At 49.1% G+C, this 17649-nt stretch overlaps 1 protein-coding gene across 1 annotated transcript; it reads right to left on the reverse strand.

Moving 5' to 3' along the window:
• Window positions 1-1686: 1686 nt before the first annotated feature.
• GPR83 (G protein-coupled receptor 83) lies at window positions 1687-17342 on the reverse strand. The gene is made up of 4 exons (XM_040257810.1): window positions 16980-17342; window positions 11902-12027; window positions 8580-8713; window positions 1687-4780 (listed from the first exon to the last, which is right to left on the reverse strand). Exons 1-4 carry the CDS (start codon window positions 17340-17342, stop codon window positions 4156-4158), a joined length of 1248 nt encoding a protein of 415 aa, XP_040113744.1. The 3' UTR covers window positions 1687-4155.
• Window positions 17343-17649: the final 307 nt, after the last annotated feature.

Here is a 17649-nt window from a genome sequence, read left to right on the forward strand (position 1 = left end):
TCCCAGCCCCCCTGGAGCAGCGAGGGTCCAGCCAGGCTCTGCCTTTGCTGCCTGCGGACCCTGAGACCCAGGCTGGCTGTGAGACGGCTGCTACCCCTGTCCACCCGCCACGGTCAGTAAGCAGGGCCGGGCCACTCAGCCATGGCTCACAGCTGGTTGGGAAGATGCTTCTAACTGGGGCGGGGGGGCGGGGGGGGGGGGGCACAAAGCAGCATGATACTCGCCCTGCTCTACAAGCATGAGTTCACTAACCACGGGGCTACAAAGGGCCCTGCGACCCACCAAATGGTAATCAATCATTTCCTAAAGCATGTAACTCAAGCCCTGGTTTTGGGATAAACAAGTTTTACTCCCCAAAGTGCCCTATGATCAAGGAAATTCATAGAACATGAAATTAAAAGTCAGGTTCTTTTCCTACATGGCTTCTCAGAACCTAACCTCAAGATTAGGCTGTAGGATCTTTAGTGAGCTTTAGTTTCCTCACCTGCAGTGTAGAAATAATAACGCCCACCTTGGAGAAATACTGAGGGAAAATCAATCCACGGGCTTAGAAACGTTCAGCAAGGTGTCTCACGCAGGAGCTGTCAGCAGGTCCTAATTCTCCTCTCTTCTCCGTTGCCTTTCATTTTCTTTCAAATTTTCCCCAGGTACAATCAATTCCCTTCTGGGTCATTATTTAACACTGATTTCCTGGGCTCTAGATGGCATCAGGGTAATTATGTATGCAGTGGAAGTGCTACCAAATCAGGTCTGTCTGCTCACTGCTCAAAAATCAACATGAGAAAGGGAGAGAGACTGAACGCTGGTAGAAAGGAAAGGTGACTTTAATTAGAGTGGCAGGAATCTGGGGAGATGGTGGATTCAGTGTCTCCAAAAAACCAGCTCCGAAGATGTTGCTCAGCCAGGGAAGTTTCCAAGGGAAAGAGGAAAGTCGTCTCAGTTAATCCTGAGATGGTGGGTCAGAGCGGTCACCGCGCCCCACTGTGTGCAGGCTTGTCAGCTTCTCACGATCTTCCTCTAGGTGTCAGTCTTGTTCACAAGATTACTGGAGGGGAAGCCAGGGAAAAGGTCTGGTCATCTGTAATATTACTTCTTCATTTCTACTCCTTTGATTTACAGAAAGAACCGACAAGCGAGGCAAGGTATTGTGTGATTAAAATTTTGAAAGTTGTGCTTGGGCCAGGGGTGAGTACAGCACGGGGGTACCTTGTCTAAAAGTTAGTTACAATACAGCTTTATGCTAAAGTGACAAGAAAATGAGGCTGCATGCTGAGAGGGGCTTCCTGCAAAGAGCTGCTTATAGAGGCTCCTATCCAGTTTACTTGGTCGGACAGGGGGAGCCTCGTCCAGGGTGGGCAGAAATCCTGTGACTAGAAACGCACCCTGCACCCTGCGTGTGGGAGTGGCAGCCTCATCTCTGGGATCACCAAGGAGCAGATGGAACCCCAGGTTAACTCACTCAACACAGACTCACAATCACAAAAGAGGGGACTTGTCAGCCAGCACAATGGAAAAAGCGCTACCCAGAGGCTTTCAACTAGTTCTTGACATGCTCAGTTTGTTTGTGTTTGCTCAGCTGTAAGATGCAGAGGTGAGGGCTGAAGCTCTCCACATGCTCTTCATCTAAGCCATGTGAATCCCTATTTGAAGGTCACCAACTGGAATCACCAGTCCAGGAAGCACAGGCCACACAGCCACTATGTATTTTATTGACACTGGAACAAGTTACAATCAAGTCTTCACGACAGCACAGTGCAGAGGTTCCAGGGTGACACATGTCACTTTCATAAATACAAAGCACTTTTTGCTCTGAGACACACAGGGAAGGTCGATGAAGTAGAGGGAGATGGGAGACGGAGAGCTGACAGCAGACCCAGACCTTAGTGGGGCGGGACTTCCACCAGAGAAAGACCTTCCCTGTGACTTGGCAGCATTTCTACAGGCCCTCAGAGAGGAAGAAGCGAAGGGAAACTTTTCATCTGATTTCAGAGCAGGACAAACTTTCCATAGCTCTGCCACTTGCTCTCTTTCTGGTTCAAAGGGTGCCATGACAGCATTAAAGGACAATAGGCTCAGGCATGGGAGCCATTTGGGCTGGAAAAAACCCTCCTGGTATCCCTATGGGCCTAAAAGCCTCCCCTCTCCCATGAAGGTGGAACCTATGGGCTTCCCTGGTGGCTCAGACAGTAAAGAACTTATCTGTAGTGCAGGAGACCCAGGTTTGATCCCTGGGTCAGGAAGATCCCTTGGAGAAGGGAATGGCAACCCACTCTAGTATTCTTGCCTGGAAAATCCCATGGACAGAGGAGCCTGGCGGGCTACAGTCCACAGGATCGCAAAGAATCGGACACAACTGAAGCAACGTAGCATGCACGTCCCATGAAAGTCACTTTTTTACCCACTGTTCAGAAGATGATTTTTTAAACTTAACAGCTTGAAATTTTCAAACACCCCCAAAACAGAGAGAATAGTAATAATGAACCCCCATGATTCATTTTAAGGAAGCAGATGATATGACAAAGTCCAGTTAACAGCCAAGAGATCTAAGTGAACCTCACACAAACCCCTTCTCCCTGAGCCTCAGTTTTCCACTCAGCTCCATGGCTATTGTTTGCTTTCAGAATCTCTCTGGTTGCTAGAAAGAAACCTCGAACGAGCGTGAGAGCAGCACTTGCTTAGGGCTGGTGAATGAAGCTCTCCTCTGCCTGGGGCATCTCTCTCCTGAGTGACACTGTGACTCACTCAGGACCAGACAGCAGGTGATGAAAACACTCATCATCTCTGGAATGAGGTTTCTCTGGCAAGCTGAGTTATTAAGGACCATCATCATGCCATAGGTTTTGATAAGTAACATGTGAGCCACCAGAGTAAGGTTGAATGTGAGCTGTCTTGTGGAAACTGGTGTGAAAAAGCCTTACTATTCAGACAACACAGAGGAGAAACAGCATGTCTAGACAGCTGCGAGCATGTTGGAAAGCCTGCTCACTCATCTCCTGCAAAAGCAAAGCAGTATTTCATCGAATCTTGTTCTGTGAGATTGCAGGAGAGGAAGAATTGTATCTCTTGGATGAGTTTTGTTTCTAGTTTATCGTAATGGCCACCCTCCCAAGACAGGTCCTTTAACCAGGCTCTTCCCACCACTGGTTGCAGGATGAAGGCAGTCTGTCTGCTCTGGGACAGTTTTCTCCTTGGGCTCTTCTCCCATCTTATCTCACTCTTCCAGTAGATATTAATCCTGGGAGAGGGGTTCAGGAGTTCTTGGCTATGCTCATATTTCTTATTTCTAAATGGAAAACTATAATTCAACGTGAAACGAAAATCACAGACACACACATACAGAAAAAAAGTTGCCAAGAAACCCATAGCATTTTGACAGAACTTATCACAAGTTAGTGGGAGAAAGGGGTAGTTTTTAATTTCCTTTTTGTGCTTTTCTGAATGTTTTTCAAACTTTCAAGGAGAGTTTTTCTTTGTTTTAAGGAAACTCAGTAATTCCTGTTTACTAAAGTAAAGAAGCCAGTCAGCCCTTTCTTGTCATGTGTTGGGCCTCCATAGACCTGGGATTCATCTTGCTCCAGCGACTTCAGAAAGCAAGGCATTCAAATCTCCACACCGGCTCTGGTTGGCGAACCTCTCACTGGCCAACGGTCCTGTCTCAAGCAGTGCTGTTCCCCTGGGTTGTGCACACCCCAAGTCTGACTCCAGGGTCCATCACGAGTGATCAGTGGTGGGGAGTGTTGTAAGGTGGCTACCTGACTGCTGGGAGCAGTTGCCTAACTCAACCCCCATGTGAGCAGAAGCTGTCCCGGGTCCTCCGGCTCAGGACACCAGCATGTCTCAACCCCCTAACTCAACCCCCATGTGAGCAGAAGCTGTTGAGGATCCTCTGGCTCTGGGAACCAGCATGTCTCAGACAGAAATTCACCAGTATATGCTGAGCTAGAAGTTACCTTTTTGTTTTCTCTAATGGAGCAAAGAGGCTGAACAGAGCTGTATAGGAACTCAAGTGACCTTGGGCTTCTGCAGGAACTTGTTTCTGGCATGCGAAATTCATCATGTGTCAGGACACTCTTTTCCAGGCTCTGTTCTCAGGCGCTCTGCCATCCTCCTCGGCAGACAGAGACCCTCACCCCCACCCCTTCCCTGCCTCCTCCTCTAAGTCATGGTCACAGTGGGCTCCACAGACGCTAGGTCTGTCCTCCCAGACTGTACCTGGGAGGACGGCAGGAGGCTGCTGGCTGGAGGAGCCCTGCGGCCACTGCTCTTCTCCGCCCAGGCCACCCTGAGGGAGGGCACAGGGGAGGGCGGCTGCCCCTCCTGAGGCTTGGGCGACCTCTGGCACATGCGCAGCAGCGCCTTCAGCTCAACCCTGAAGTTCTCGTTGAGCCAGCAGTAGATGAAGGGGTTGTAGCAGGTACTGCTCATGGCGAACCAGTGGAAGGCGAAGTAGAGGGCATTGTTGGTGCGGATGACCTTGCTGGACAGCAGGAGGACGTAGCAGTTGAGGGGAAACCAGCAGAGGGCAAAGAGAACCACCACCAGCATCAGCATCTTGATGGTCTTCTTCTTCTTGCGCCGCAGGGCCAGGTACTGCTTCGTGGTCACATCGCCAATGGTGTTGCACAGCCACAACTTCTTGGCCACACGGGCGTAGGCCACGGAGATGATGAGAAGGGGCAGAATGTAAAGCAGGATGAAAGTGGCCAAGTCCAGGTACTTCCAGAAGAGGTCGGCTGGCTCGGGGAAGTCTGGCAGGCACAGGGAGCGGATGATGTCCTCACTGGGGACAGGGGAGAGAGGAGGAGAACGTGCAATTACTGTGGAAAAGCCCCATCCCAGGAACACTGGCCTCTCTCTCCCCTGGCTTCCTGGGACATCCATCTGTTAAAGCATAGACAATGAGCAGCCTGATTATCTGACTATATTTCCAGCATTCCCACTAGGCTGGGAGTTCTATAAAGGTAAGAATAACACCTAAATGTCCAATGACAAATGAGTGGATTATGAAGATATGGTACACATATACAGTGGAATACTACTCAGCCATAAAAAATGAAATAATGTCATTTGCAGCCCAAATGGACCTAGAGGTTATCATGCTAAATGAAGCAAGCCAGACAGAGAAAGACAAATATCATATGATATTGGTTATATGTGGAATCTAAAAAAATGATACAAAAAAAAATGTTTTAATGTTAAAAATGACACAAATGAACTTATATACAAAACAGAAACAGACCCATAGACATAGAAGACAAACATGGTTACCAAAGGGGAAAGGTCAGCGGGGAGGGGTAAATTTGGAGTTTGAGATTAACATTCAGTTCAGTTCAGTTCAGTTGCTCAGTTGTGTCCAACTCTTTGCAACCCTGTGGACTGCAGCATGCCAGGCCTCCCTGTCCATCACCAACTCCTGGAGTCTACTCAAACTCATGTCCATTGAATCAGTGATGCCATCCAACCATCTCATCCTCTGTCATCCCCTTCTCCTCCCACCTTCTATCTTTCCCAGCATCATGGTCTTTTCAAACAAGTCAGTTCTTCACATCAGGTAGCCAAAGTATTGGAGTTTCAGCTTCAGCATCAGTCCTTCCAATGAATATTCAGGACCGATAAATATGAACTTATAAATTGTTAATATTTTACTGATGCGATTAACATATAAAAACTATAATATGTAAAATAGATAACAATGACCTACTGTATAGTGTAGAGAACTATTCTCAACATTTTATAATAACCTATAAGAGAAAAAGTTTGCTATACACTTGAAACTAACACTGCAAATCAACTATACTTCAATTTTTAAGAAAGAGAAACACACCTAGATTACTCTGTTTACTTTGTATTGTTCCTAGCCCAGAATAGAGGCCCAATAAATATTTGTTCAATGAATAAACGCACTGGTGTTCCTAGTCTTAGATTAATTCATCCTGGGAGCACAATGGATTCGGGAAATCTCGGAATTTCTGTTGCAAAACCTACTCTCATTTCAGAGGGGATCCAAGGAATGGGGGGAAGAAATGATGAGTTTTGAGAACGTGAGTGGCAATGCTGGAACTCATACACCTTCAGCCACTCAGACAAAAATACTTATTTTCTATGGAATGTACCCAGTCCTCTTCAAATTCTTTAAGGACATCTATGTGTGTTGGAAAACCTGAAGTTGGTGGATGAAGAACATGCACATTATGATCTGCTGAAGGAGGCAGCAGGGAGCTCTCTCAGGACTTCCTTCCAATTTTGGAGAAGCGAAAATCCCAGGGCCATTTTGACTGAAGGTGCAGTTTTAATACACTCACACAAAGGAAATCACAAGACTATTACTTACATCCCAGCTGGGGTTGCTGTGAGCTGGGAGAAGTGCCATCCTTACTCCTAGGTCTCCAATGGGCAGGAGAGAGAGCAGGGCAGCAAGCACCTGTTACTTACAAGCTGGTTGGGGTGGAGGTCACTAATTTTTCACAGGCTCAACTCTGAACAAACATTTTAAAAGATGCTCTGAAAGAAGCAAGGCAGGAACTTGTGGAGGAAACCTAAGCTCAGGTCTTTATTTGAATGTCCAGACTTTTGATGCCAGCAGGGTTTTTACCCTGTAAAATCTCTAAGCGGCAACTCGAAATTGCTACTTTCTTATCATATCATGTAGCTTGTTGATCTTGTAATATCAGTACATACAGGTGGCTATCACTAGTGAAACAAAGAAAACTCTCTTTGCTTTTGTTAGAAAAAAGAAACAGCCTTCCACATGTGAAGACAGATGGGGAAGCTGAGTGTTCAGGAGGAGGTGGGTACGGGTACGTGATTCATTCGGTATCCTAGAATTCAGGCACGGATCCTTCATAAATTAGTTCAAGTTGGCCTTCAGAGCGTGTTCTCTGGAGCCCGCCTATGCCACAGGAGTGTACGTAAATGTTTGTTTCAGGTGAGGCAGCACACGGGAAGACCCATCAGCAGGGCACCCCTCGCTGGTCTGAGGCACTGGGTCCCAGATCCTGCCCACCCCACAAGACACAGCTGGTACCCAAGACTTCCAGGAGCCTAGGACCACCCGAAGGCCACTGAAGACACTTTCCCCAGATTCACTAAGAGCTAGAAGTGACCAGGAGTTCCTAGGATATGAGAGCGCAGCTCCGTCGCCTCCAATGGGGCAGACGCAGCTACAGTCTGCCCCGGAGCGCCCCCTGCAGGCCACGCCCTCCCTCGGTCTCTCCCCATTTGCTGTCCAGCTTCTCCACCCCTGGGAGCACTTTACTTATTTATTTTTTTAAGGGTGATTTTTTTTTTCTAAGTATGTATAAATCTATTGGTATTTTTTAAATTAATTATTCTGTTGTTGCTGCACTGTGTCTTTGTTGCTGCACATGGGCTTTCTCTAGATGCAGCGAGCAGGTACTGCTCTTACTACAATGTGCAGGTTTGTCATGGTGGGGGCCTTTCTTGTTGCGGAGCCTGGGCTCTGGGCACACAGGCTTTAGCAGTTGTGGCACACAGGCTTAGTTGCTCTACGGCATGTGGAATCTTCCCAGACATGGGGTCGAACTTGTGACCCCTGCACTGGTGGGTGGATTCTTATCCACTGTACCACCAGGGAAGTCCAGTACTTTCATTTATTTATTCAGCTGTGTCAGGTAGGTCTTAGCTGAAGCATGCAGGCTGTCTAGTTGTGGAGCGCAGGCTCAGAAGTTGCAGTATGGGCTTAGTTGCTCCTCAGTACATGGGATCTTGTTCTCCAACCAGGGATTGAATCCACGTCCCCTGCGTTGGAAGGAGAATTCTTAATCACTGGACCACCAGGGAAGTCTTCTGGGAGCACTTTCTTAAAAATCATGGGCACATGCATCTTCCTTTATCTCAGGATCTGTTTCTACAGAACTTCAGCTAAAACAACTATGAACTGATAGAGATCACTCTTCGTTCATTCATTCATTCAGCAAATATGTACTGAGAGCTTGTGATGTGGAGACAGTCATTTAGATGCTAGGGACAGCAAGATGACAAAATCAGATATGGAGCCAGTTCCCCTCAACCTCACAGTCTAACAGGGGAGGTCACCTTTAACGAGCTAGCAGCACGCACGAGTAGTTAAATTTCAAGACACTGAGTGCTTTCCTTTCTAGAAGAGCACAAGACAAAGCATACGATAAATGAGAGGTGTGTGTGAGGACAGCATCCTGCCTGAGACACTTAGACATATACAGGTTTGTTTATAGGTGGTGCAAGAGAACTTAAACCTCATCATTTTAAACAGGGAATAGGTGATTCTGAATTTCAGTCTGGGTGAGTATATGTCCCCAGTGGCAGAAGCTGATTGCTATTGCCTTGACCTTGCAAACAAAGGGACAGAGAATAACAAGGAAGAGCTGTAAAGTGTTTAGAAGAAAGGATGAGGAAAAAAAGCAAAACAAAAAAATGCAGAGGATAGGCACAGGCCTGGAAGCAACAGGATGGGAAGGAAGCAGAGAGACAGCTTGGCACAGTAACTTGGTGCTAGTAACTCTGAGATTCAGAGGAGGCACAAGTTTCCATCTGTCAAGGTCCTCCAGGCCCCCAGGCTCCTCCCTACTAGTCCATCTCACCTGTACTTGAAGGTAAATAATTTCTGGCAGATAGCGTGTGGGAGTGAAAAGAACGTTGCCATGGTCCAGATGACTGAGATGTAGATGACACCTTTTGTGATTGAGATCCGAGGTTTTAATGGATGCATGATGACCTGGAAAACACACAAAACTGGGCATCACTGGCAGAAGACAGCTTGAAGCAAATGAGAAATCCAGATGATGCGATTCACTTGTCACAACAAGTCAGGTAGGTCCTACTTACAAAATCAAATACCCCTTAATTCATTGTAGAGCCCCTGGGTTACACCACCCCACCGCCCAGCTCTGGGGGTAGAAAGAGGATGCCATCTGGACTGAAACTCCAGGCAGTTCAAATGGCTCTTGCATGTCGGTCATGCCTGGCTGAAGCCAGGTGCAGAGAGAAAGTCAGAGAGGAGTGAAGGGAGAGGTCGTCCCCATGACACCCACAGTGGGGCGGGCAGAGGGGCAGCCACGGTCAGCCTCCACCTCAGGATATCATCCCATCTGCCCAGATCCTTTAGGTTACAAAGGGCTCAGAGGGGTCGGAAGGTGACACACACAGGGTGAGGCCCTCACCACTTACTGTGGGAAGCTGCATCAACCTTTATTTGGGGGTCACTGCTGTTTCTGAAAGTCGTTTCTACTGGGCTGGCCAAAAAATTCATTTGGCTTTAAGTACTAATAAAAGACATATTTTTCATTTTCACCAAGAACTGTGTTGAAAAACATACTCACTAACCAAACGAACTATCTGGTCAATCCAATAAAACTGCAGTGGGGCCCAGCTTTCCCAAGCCCCAAATAAAACCAGTGCTAGAAGCTTTGGGCTGAAAAGCATCTTAGAACCAATAGCTACTATATGCCAATCAATTCTCCTAAAAGGTTTAAATAAAGACTTTGGAATTTCACAGCAGCCTCATTTTAAGGTTAGAATCATTATTTCTTTTTATTAAATTGATATATGATTGATGTATAATATTATATAAATTGTAAGTATACAATATAGTGATTCACAGTTTTAAAGGTTATACTCTGCTTATAGTTATTGTAAAATATGGGTCATATTCCCTGTGTTGTACAATATATCCTTGTAGCTTATTTTATACCTGTAGTGTGTACCTCTTAATCCTCTACCCAGACATTGCCTCTTCCTCCTTCCCTCTTCCCACTGGTAACCACTAGTTTGTTCTCTATGTCTGGGGGTCTGCTTCTTTTTTGTTATATTCACTAGTTTGCTGTATTATTTTAGAGTCCAATATAAGTAATATCATGCAGTGTTTGTCTTTCTCCATCTGGCTTACTTCACTTAGCATAATACCCTCCATATCCATCCATGATGCTGCAAATGGCAAAATTTCTTCTTTTTTAGGCTGAGGAGCCAGTATATATATACACCACATCTTCTTTATCCATCTGTCTGTTGATGGACACCCAGGTGGCTAGGTTAGAGTCTATTTCCTGAAAAAGATGTTTGGGGTGAGTAGGGTCAGGAGGAGAGGTCATAAAGAGCTGCCACCACCTCAGGATGCCCTCCCAGGACACACTGGACCTTCTACCGTGTTCTTCCACAGTCTTCTCCTGGTCTCTTAAGGTTTATTGGAGGAATGGACTAGGCTTCAGAAGCTGCCCAGCACATCTCCATTCTGGACTCGGCCATCCTTGCCTCTCACACTCCTTCATGGCTCAGGTCAATAAAGGGAGTGGAAGCCTGGGTCAGAGACCCTGGATGCTCCAAGAACCTGTAGCCTCTGAGACAGGATTCCATGTGTGGGTATATATCACAGTAGTGTGGCCAGTGTATGCAAGACCTCCCCCTTGTTCCTCAGACCCTCCTTTGGTCCAAGGGTGGACCCTCAGTTAGCTGTGTTAAGTGAGGTAGGTATAGCCTAAGTAAAGGTAAGGTGATCCAGAGTCCTTGTTGAATTAGGGGAGAAGGTTAAGAAAAGGTAGGAAATATTTGTATACAATATTTTGATACTTTGCACTAAAACATCTTAACATAAATGCCAAAGGGACAGTGTGCATGGGTGCTAAGCTGCTTTAGTCATGTCCAAATCTTTGTGACTATGGACTATAGCCCACCAGGCTCCTCTGTCCATGGGATTTTAGGCAAGAATACTGGAGTGAGTTGTCATGCCTTCCTCCAGGGGATCTTCCAAAATCAGCAATGGAACCCAAGTCTCCTGGGTCTCCTATATTGCACACAGATTCTTTACCTGCTGAGCCATTGAGGATTCTCCCTGATGAGTCTGTATCTTAGAAGCTTCCTATCCCTTGGCTGTAGTTGTAACTCTTGGAGCTCCTTAGAATTACATTTCTCTCTTTTTGTCCTGATTGTCCTTATGATACTGGCCTGAAGGTGCCCTTGTGTCTTTTCAGAGCAGACTAATCATCTTCTAGAAATCTGAGCATGAGCCTGCAGCCAGCCTCAAGCCTCAAGGCTGTTCCTCCCTTCATCAGTCACCAGGCATATGGTCCTGTGCAAGCGATGATGCCCTTCCCTGAACCTGCGATCAGTGACTCTGCACAGACCCAAGTGTATAACCAAGGTTCACTGAATCAGCATCAGCCAGGCATCTGTGTGGAAACACCCTCCTCCATGACCGGCGCTGTCAGATCCTTTTGGCTCCCTTCACCATACCCACCCATATGCGCCTGATGGGGCAGGACAATGAGCAGGGCCTCAACACCCCGCTGGACTCCTGCACCTGCACGCCTCCCTGTCTGCAACCCCAGGTGTATCTCCTCTACAACCAGGCCCAGGAATATTCACCTCATTTCCCAGCCAGCAGCCTTGCCTCTGACCTGCAATTATCTGCCACTCTCTTTTCATCTGTCATTTTCCAGATTTGCCTTCCTACCCCTGAAAACAAGCTCAGTCATTTCTGATGCACAGAATGCCAGCACGGAGTCTTCACTGGAATAACAAATGGAGAGTAGCGTTTTGCAGCCCCTAGCACAAAGGACTTAATATGCCTAATTTAGTGCTCATATTGGTCAGTAAGAAGACAAATAGGCTCTTTGAAAAATGGTCTAGGGAACTTCGCTGGCGGTCCAGTGGTTAAGACTTCGCCTTCCAATGCAGGGAGTGCGGGTTCAATCCCTGGTCACAAAGCTAAGGTCCCACATGCCTCGCGGCCAAAAAGCCAAAACAAAAAACAGAAGCGATATTGTAAGATTCAATAAAGACTTTAAAGACAGTCTACATCAGAAACAGTCTTTAAAAATAAATGGGCTGAAGCACTGTCCTGAGCGCCCTGGTAAGCAACGCCGGGGTGGTAGGGCAGGGGCGGGTGGGGGGTGGGGGTGGGGGGCTCACCTGGTGGCGGTCCACAGCGATGGCGGTCAGCGTGAGGGCGGAGACGTGCAGGGAGCAGTACTGCGCGAAGCGGCTGACATGGCACATGCCTTTCCCAAACACCCACGTGCTGTTCACAAAGCGGACCTGCAGACAAACCCACAGGCGTCAGGAGGCAGACGGTTCTGGCCCGACCCCCTCCCTGTGTCTCCCGGCAGCGAACCACAGGAGGCCTCTCTCTGCCTCGCTCCACTCTGCACTGCTGGACTGTGGGTCTCACATGCTTTTCTCCAGCACAGCTCATTCTCCATCACCCAATTCAGCAGACTCTGATCCTGCTACTGGGGCCAGGCCCTGCTAGGTGCCAGGACAGAGTGGGAAGGACATGGGTTCTGGAGTCAGATTTCCCGCCTCTAATGTTTTCTAGCTGTGTGACTTTGGGCAAGGTAGATAATCTGTCTGAACCTCAGTTTCCTCATTTGCAAAAAAAGAAAAAGGGCTCAAAAATCTCTTTGGTTTTTCTGTTGCTCAGTCACGTCCGACTCTTTGTGACCCCATGAACTGCAGCAAGCCAGGCTTCTCTGCCTTCACTGTCTCCTGGAGCCTGATCAAACTCATGTCCATAGAGTTGTGATGCCATCCAACCTCATCCTGTGTCGTCCCCTTCTCTTCCTGCCCTCAATCTTTCCCAGCATCAGGGTCTTTTCTAATAAGTCTTATTTCTAATGTATCTTATTGTAAGGATTAGCTTTTTTTTTTTTAATTTTCAGAGAAAGACTATAGTGCATGGAATACAATATCTGGCAGATTGCTAGAAAGATATGATTAGAAATAGGAGGTATTTTTATGATAATAACCAAATTCATTTTTGGTTCCTATGAGTTCAAACTCACAGAGGAGACATGTCTACAGAGTCACAATATAGCGTGTGGGTTGGGCCCTGGAATGTTGACTAAGCAGGCCTCAAGATACATCATCTGGGAAGGAGATCCAGGGATCTGCAGAGGTGGGAGCAGAGGCCGGGGTCTGGGTGGAGAGGGGAGACCAGCTCTCAGGGTGTGTGGGGCTCAGGGAGCAAGCAGAGGCCTCAACCCACATCTTCCACAGCTCTTTGCTCACTCAGCGCCTGAGCTCCTGAGTGATGTTCCACAGCCAAAAAGGATCAGGCATTGATTCTGATCAAGGAGCTCCCAACTTGGGAAGAGGAGGTCTCGGGTATCTCAGATGCAAGATAGAAAATATTCAATGCCCTATGGTAGGGATCCCCAACTGTTTTGGCAGGGGCCAGTTTCATGGAAGATAATTCATGGGGGGGGGGCGGTGAGGGTTTGGGGATGATTCAAGTGCAGTAGGACGCGTGCTCCAAGGGGAATCTAATGCTGCATTGATGGACAGGAGGAGGTGCTCAGGAGGTAACAATTGAAGGGTACAGGTAAACACAGAGCTTCACTCACTTGCCCACCACTCATCAACTGCTGTGGGGCCCAGGGCCCGTTAGGTACTGGTCTGTGACCCAGGGGTTGGGACCCCTGCCCCACAGAAGGCCCAGACAAAGGGCCACCAGGGCAGGTGGGAGTGGGCTGAGGCTGAGAGAGAGAGAGGTGACACAAAAAAATAGAGCAAATCAGCTCGACAGGAAGAATGTCGAGCAGTGACTTACAGCAAAGTATTTGCTACTGAGAGCTGTCACCTTGGGCAAGGCACTTAGGCCCAGTGAGCCTCACTTTCCTGGGCTAACCCTTGTTCACATGATTACTATAAAAATCAAGTACCTGTAAACCAGACAACATGATTAAATCAGATAAAACAGTGCCTGGTACATAGCAAGTACTTAACTACTAGCTGCCATTATTATAAGATACAAGACAATTGAGATGAGCTTTACAGAATGGGCTTCCCTGGTGGCTCAGATGGTAGAGAATCTACCTGCTGTGCAGGAGACCTAGGTTTGATCCCCTGGAGAAGGGAATGGCAACCCACTCCAGTATTCTTGCCTGGAGAATTCCATGGACAGAGGAGCCTGGAGGGCTATAGCTCATAGGTTCCCAAAGAGTCGGACACGTCTGAGCAACTAACACTTTACAGAATAGGTAGGATTTGCCCGTGTGCAGGTAAGAACAAAGAGCATGGCACAAAGTCAGGAATCTCAGGAGCTGTTTGGGGAATAAGGCTGGAATGATTTGATGAGAGTATGTGCATGAGAAACACGGGGGGCAAGTCTCACCTGATCATGAACCTGGTATACAAACCATGGTCACTATTCTCTGTGGATAGGCAGGTAGGAGCTCCATGGGGATGTGAGCAGCCCAGTGACACCACCCAGCAGGAAACGCTTAGGTACCCCTACTTCTCACCTCCCACAGTCAATGCAGAACCAAAGCCAAGCAGTGCTGCTTGAAGGGTTTCCCAATCCACTCCCTCTTCTTCAGCCCCCAGGCCATGGCCTGCTTGGAGCCCCCTCATCTCTCACCTGGACTATCACAGCCTCCAGTCAGCTTTCTAGTCCTCCAGTCTGCCCCCCTGTAATTCAGCCTTCACACTGCTGACAGTGCTTTCTTAACCAAAGGTCAGATTACTGTCACCTTCCTGCTTAGAATCATTGACGGCCTTCAAGACGGAGCCAGATACCCTCCGAGCATCCAGGCTGCTCACAGCCAGCCCACCTTTTCCTGGCCGCCTCTGCTGCTTCCTGCCCCACAGCTCCTCCATAGTGCTTGCTGCCCTGATTTTGCAGCTGCAGTGAGCGCTCAACACACCACGAACCTGGACACCCCTGCCTTTGTCCTCTCCAGTCCCTGCCTGTACTGAACATTCGTCTCAGCCTGAGAAATTCCTACTCATCCTAGCCCCTTTGAAATGTTGCGTTCTTTGAAAAGTCTCCTTTGACCCGACCATGGGACTCTGGCAGATCAAAATAAAGGACTGACTCCTGGCTCCACCACACTCTGTGCCCGCCTCTGCCACAGTAATTGTGAGTAATTGTTTGCTTTTATCTCATCGACCAGCACTGGTTTTCATGCTGACATAGTATGTAAAGTGGACAGGAAGAGAGACCAGGGAGGAGGGATATTGATATCAACTAGCCCAAGAACAGAACTTCTTACCCATTGAGGAGCCCAGCTGAGGTGTAGAAGACTCTCCCCTCAACCCTTTCACTCACCCTGGTTGCCAGCTCCTCAGCCTCTCTGATAGAAAATTGGACTGGAGTGGTTGCACAGGTCAGGTTGAAGGCCAAGCTGGTTTGGGTCAACCTGGAGCAGGGGCTGGGTCCTTAGAGCCTTGCCACCCCCTCTTTTGCAGGAGATCCTCCAAGTAGGGGGCTCTCGGCTCCAAACTGCATTCTGGTCTCCCCCTCCCCCCACCCGCCCTGTGTGCAGATCCAGCCAGGCACCTTGCTCTGGGCAGCAGCAGAGGGCTGTGCCCCGGGGCTTCTATCCTGGGTGGCCTAGCCCACCCCCGAGGACTGCAGATGGTCAAGTCAGAAGCTAAGGGGGAGCCAAGAGGAGCCAGAGATGCACTTCCTGTGCTTTAAGGCAGTTGGTGGGGAGTGGATGTGTGTGTGTGTATGTTATGGGGGGGAGGTATCTGGAAGTCTCTTTGCCCCTGGCTACTGCCCACAGCATCCTGAGGAATCCAGTAAATGTAGGCAGAAAGAAGAGCAGGGAAAGTCCGTGGTTGAGAGCAGTGGTCCAAGAGGTTCCATCCCCTACCCCCAGTTAAGTGGCTTCATGGACAGACCTCCGGCTGTACCTGAGTCAGAGGACCAAATTCTCATGCTGGCTCTGCCAGTTACCAGCCAAGTGACCTGGACAAGGGACTGAACTTCTGTGCCACAGTTTTCTCATCTGCCAAATGGGAGTGATGCTCTCATAAGCAAAGACAAAAGAGAGGACACAGTTTTTAAATGTAAGGTTTGAAAGGATGTTCACACACGTGTATAGGCTTGTGGGAATTCACCTTCTTTTTGCTCATCTGTTATTTCTGGTTGAGTGTGTGTGGTGTGTGTAAGAGAGAGAAAGATATATGAATAGATAGGGTTTGGTAATAACTCAAGTATCAATAAGGTTGTTCATAAATTGGAAAAAAGCATAACTCAAGCTGCAGAAATAGAAGGTGTTCCTGTCATGATGACTGCTTGGTCACAGCTCTTCCAGTTTCAATCATCCACAGGCACCACAGTCCCAAGACACGGAAGAAAAGAAGTGACACCACTAGCATCAGCAGTCGGAGCTCAGTGGAAGTTGGGGAAGAGAGGCGGGGCGGGGCCCCCTACCCGTGCGCAAGTGCCCCCAGGCCGCCCCTGCCCTGGGGCCCAAGCCCACCTTATCGGCATGTCCTCCACCACACAGACTTCATACACAACCTCACTGGCAAACCACTGAAGGGAAATGCAATTTAACTAAGTGGTCTAGGAAAAAGCACCCAAGGTTCCATTAACTACTAGCAACTGTTTCATATTTTAGCTGGCTTCAAGCAGCATCCCATGGCATGGGGCATTTAATGGGCTATACTTAATGGGGGTGGGGTGACCTAACAATCTATGCTGGCATTTCAAAGGGCTTTGATTTACTGCTCCATCATCATGCAGACTCTCGGTCAGTGACATTACACAGGAAATGGTCGTTGACTCACAGCTGGCTGCAGACACTCGAATCATTGACCCCAGTGTCATGAGGCTGCAGAAGCCCTGGCTTAGAAGGTGATGTGAGAGAGACAGAGCACAGACAGACAAAACTAGAGAGATGGACAAGAAGTGTCAAGGATAAGTATGAGGAGAGAGAGAGAGACAGACAAACAGAGGCAGAGAGAGTCACAGACAGGAAAATAATAGATGAAGACACAGAGAACCGGAGACAGAGGAAAGAGACGACGCTGGAGAGACAGGCAGGCAGAAAGGCAAACACGAAATGACAGCGTCAGAAACAGACACACTAAGAGACAAACAGCAGGGCAGAGCGATGAGAGATGAGTCGATCAGAGAGAGACTAAGAAACATGAAGCAGGAAGACAGGCAGAGAAGGGAACAGACGGGAAAAGGGAGAAATCGGGCGGCGAGAGGGAGGAGACCCAGGGAGACAGAGCCCAGCCCTCGGCCTCACCAAAGTGAAGGGGGTGTTGAGGAGCGTGATCATGATGTCGGCGACGGCCAAGTTGACGATGAAGAGGCTGGTGGCCGAGTGCATCCGCTGGTTCTTGAAGATGACATGACAGACCAGAACATTGCCAAAGAGCGAGAAGATGATGATGAAAGAGTAAGCCACGATAAGCAGGGCTTTCACCGTGGGGTTCTGGGACTCGGCCCCATAGCGCCTCCGGCCCACGAAGTTCTGCCAGTCTGAGAAGGTGTAGTTGTTCCAGAAGAAGTGTGAGGCATTGGGGCCAGTTAGGGCCGCCCCGGGGCTCCGCTCGTCCGCGGCCCGCACCGCCGGAAGCAGGCAGAGCAGCACCCAGCCAGGGGTCATCTTCGCGGGAGCCCCCGCGCCCGGGGCCGGCCGGGCCGGACGCCCCGCGGGCCGCGCACGTGCGCTTGGGCGCGGGGAGAGGAGCGCGTGGGTCGTGCGTCCCGGGACCCCGGGCCTCGCCGCGCTCGGTGGGCGGCCCCTCGCCGCCTGCCTCCCGCCCGCGATCGCGCGCTCCGGGCCGCCCGCGCCACTTTCGTGTCTCCGCTGCGCCCTCCGGCTGCGGGAGAGCGAGCGCCTCTGCAGATCGCGCGGCGCGGCGTCTCTCCGGGCGACGGTGACGCGCTCCGGCTCGGCGAGCTCCCCTCTC

Source organism: Oryx dammah, unplaced genomic scaffold (assembly GCF_014754425.2).
Source record: "Oryx dammah isolate SB20612 unplaced genomic scaffold, SCBI_Odam_1.1 HiC_scaffold_17, whole genome shotgun sequence".
Classification (NCBI taxonomy): Eukaryota; Metazoa; Chordata; class Mammalia; order Artiodactyla; family Bovidae; genus Oryx; species Oryx dammah.

Coding starts and splice junctions, on each gene's coding strand:
- GPR83 (XM_040257810.1), bottom strand. CDS start 17,342: ATGACCCCTGGCTGGGTGCTGCTCTGCCTGCTTCCGGCGGTGCGGGCC. Junction 8,714..11,901: donor TCGCTGTGGACCGCCACCAG/GTGAGCCCCCCA, acceptor TGTGTTTTCCAG/GTCATCATGCATCCATTAAA. Junction 4,781..8,579: donor TTATTTACCTTCAAGTACAG/GTGAGATGGACT, acceptor CCCTGTCCCCAG/TGAGGACATCATCCGCTCCC.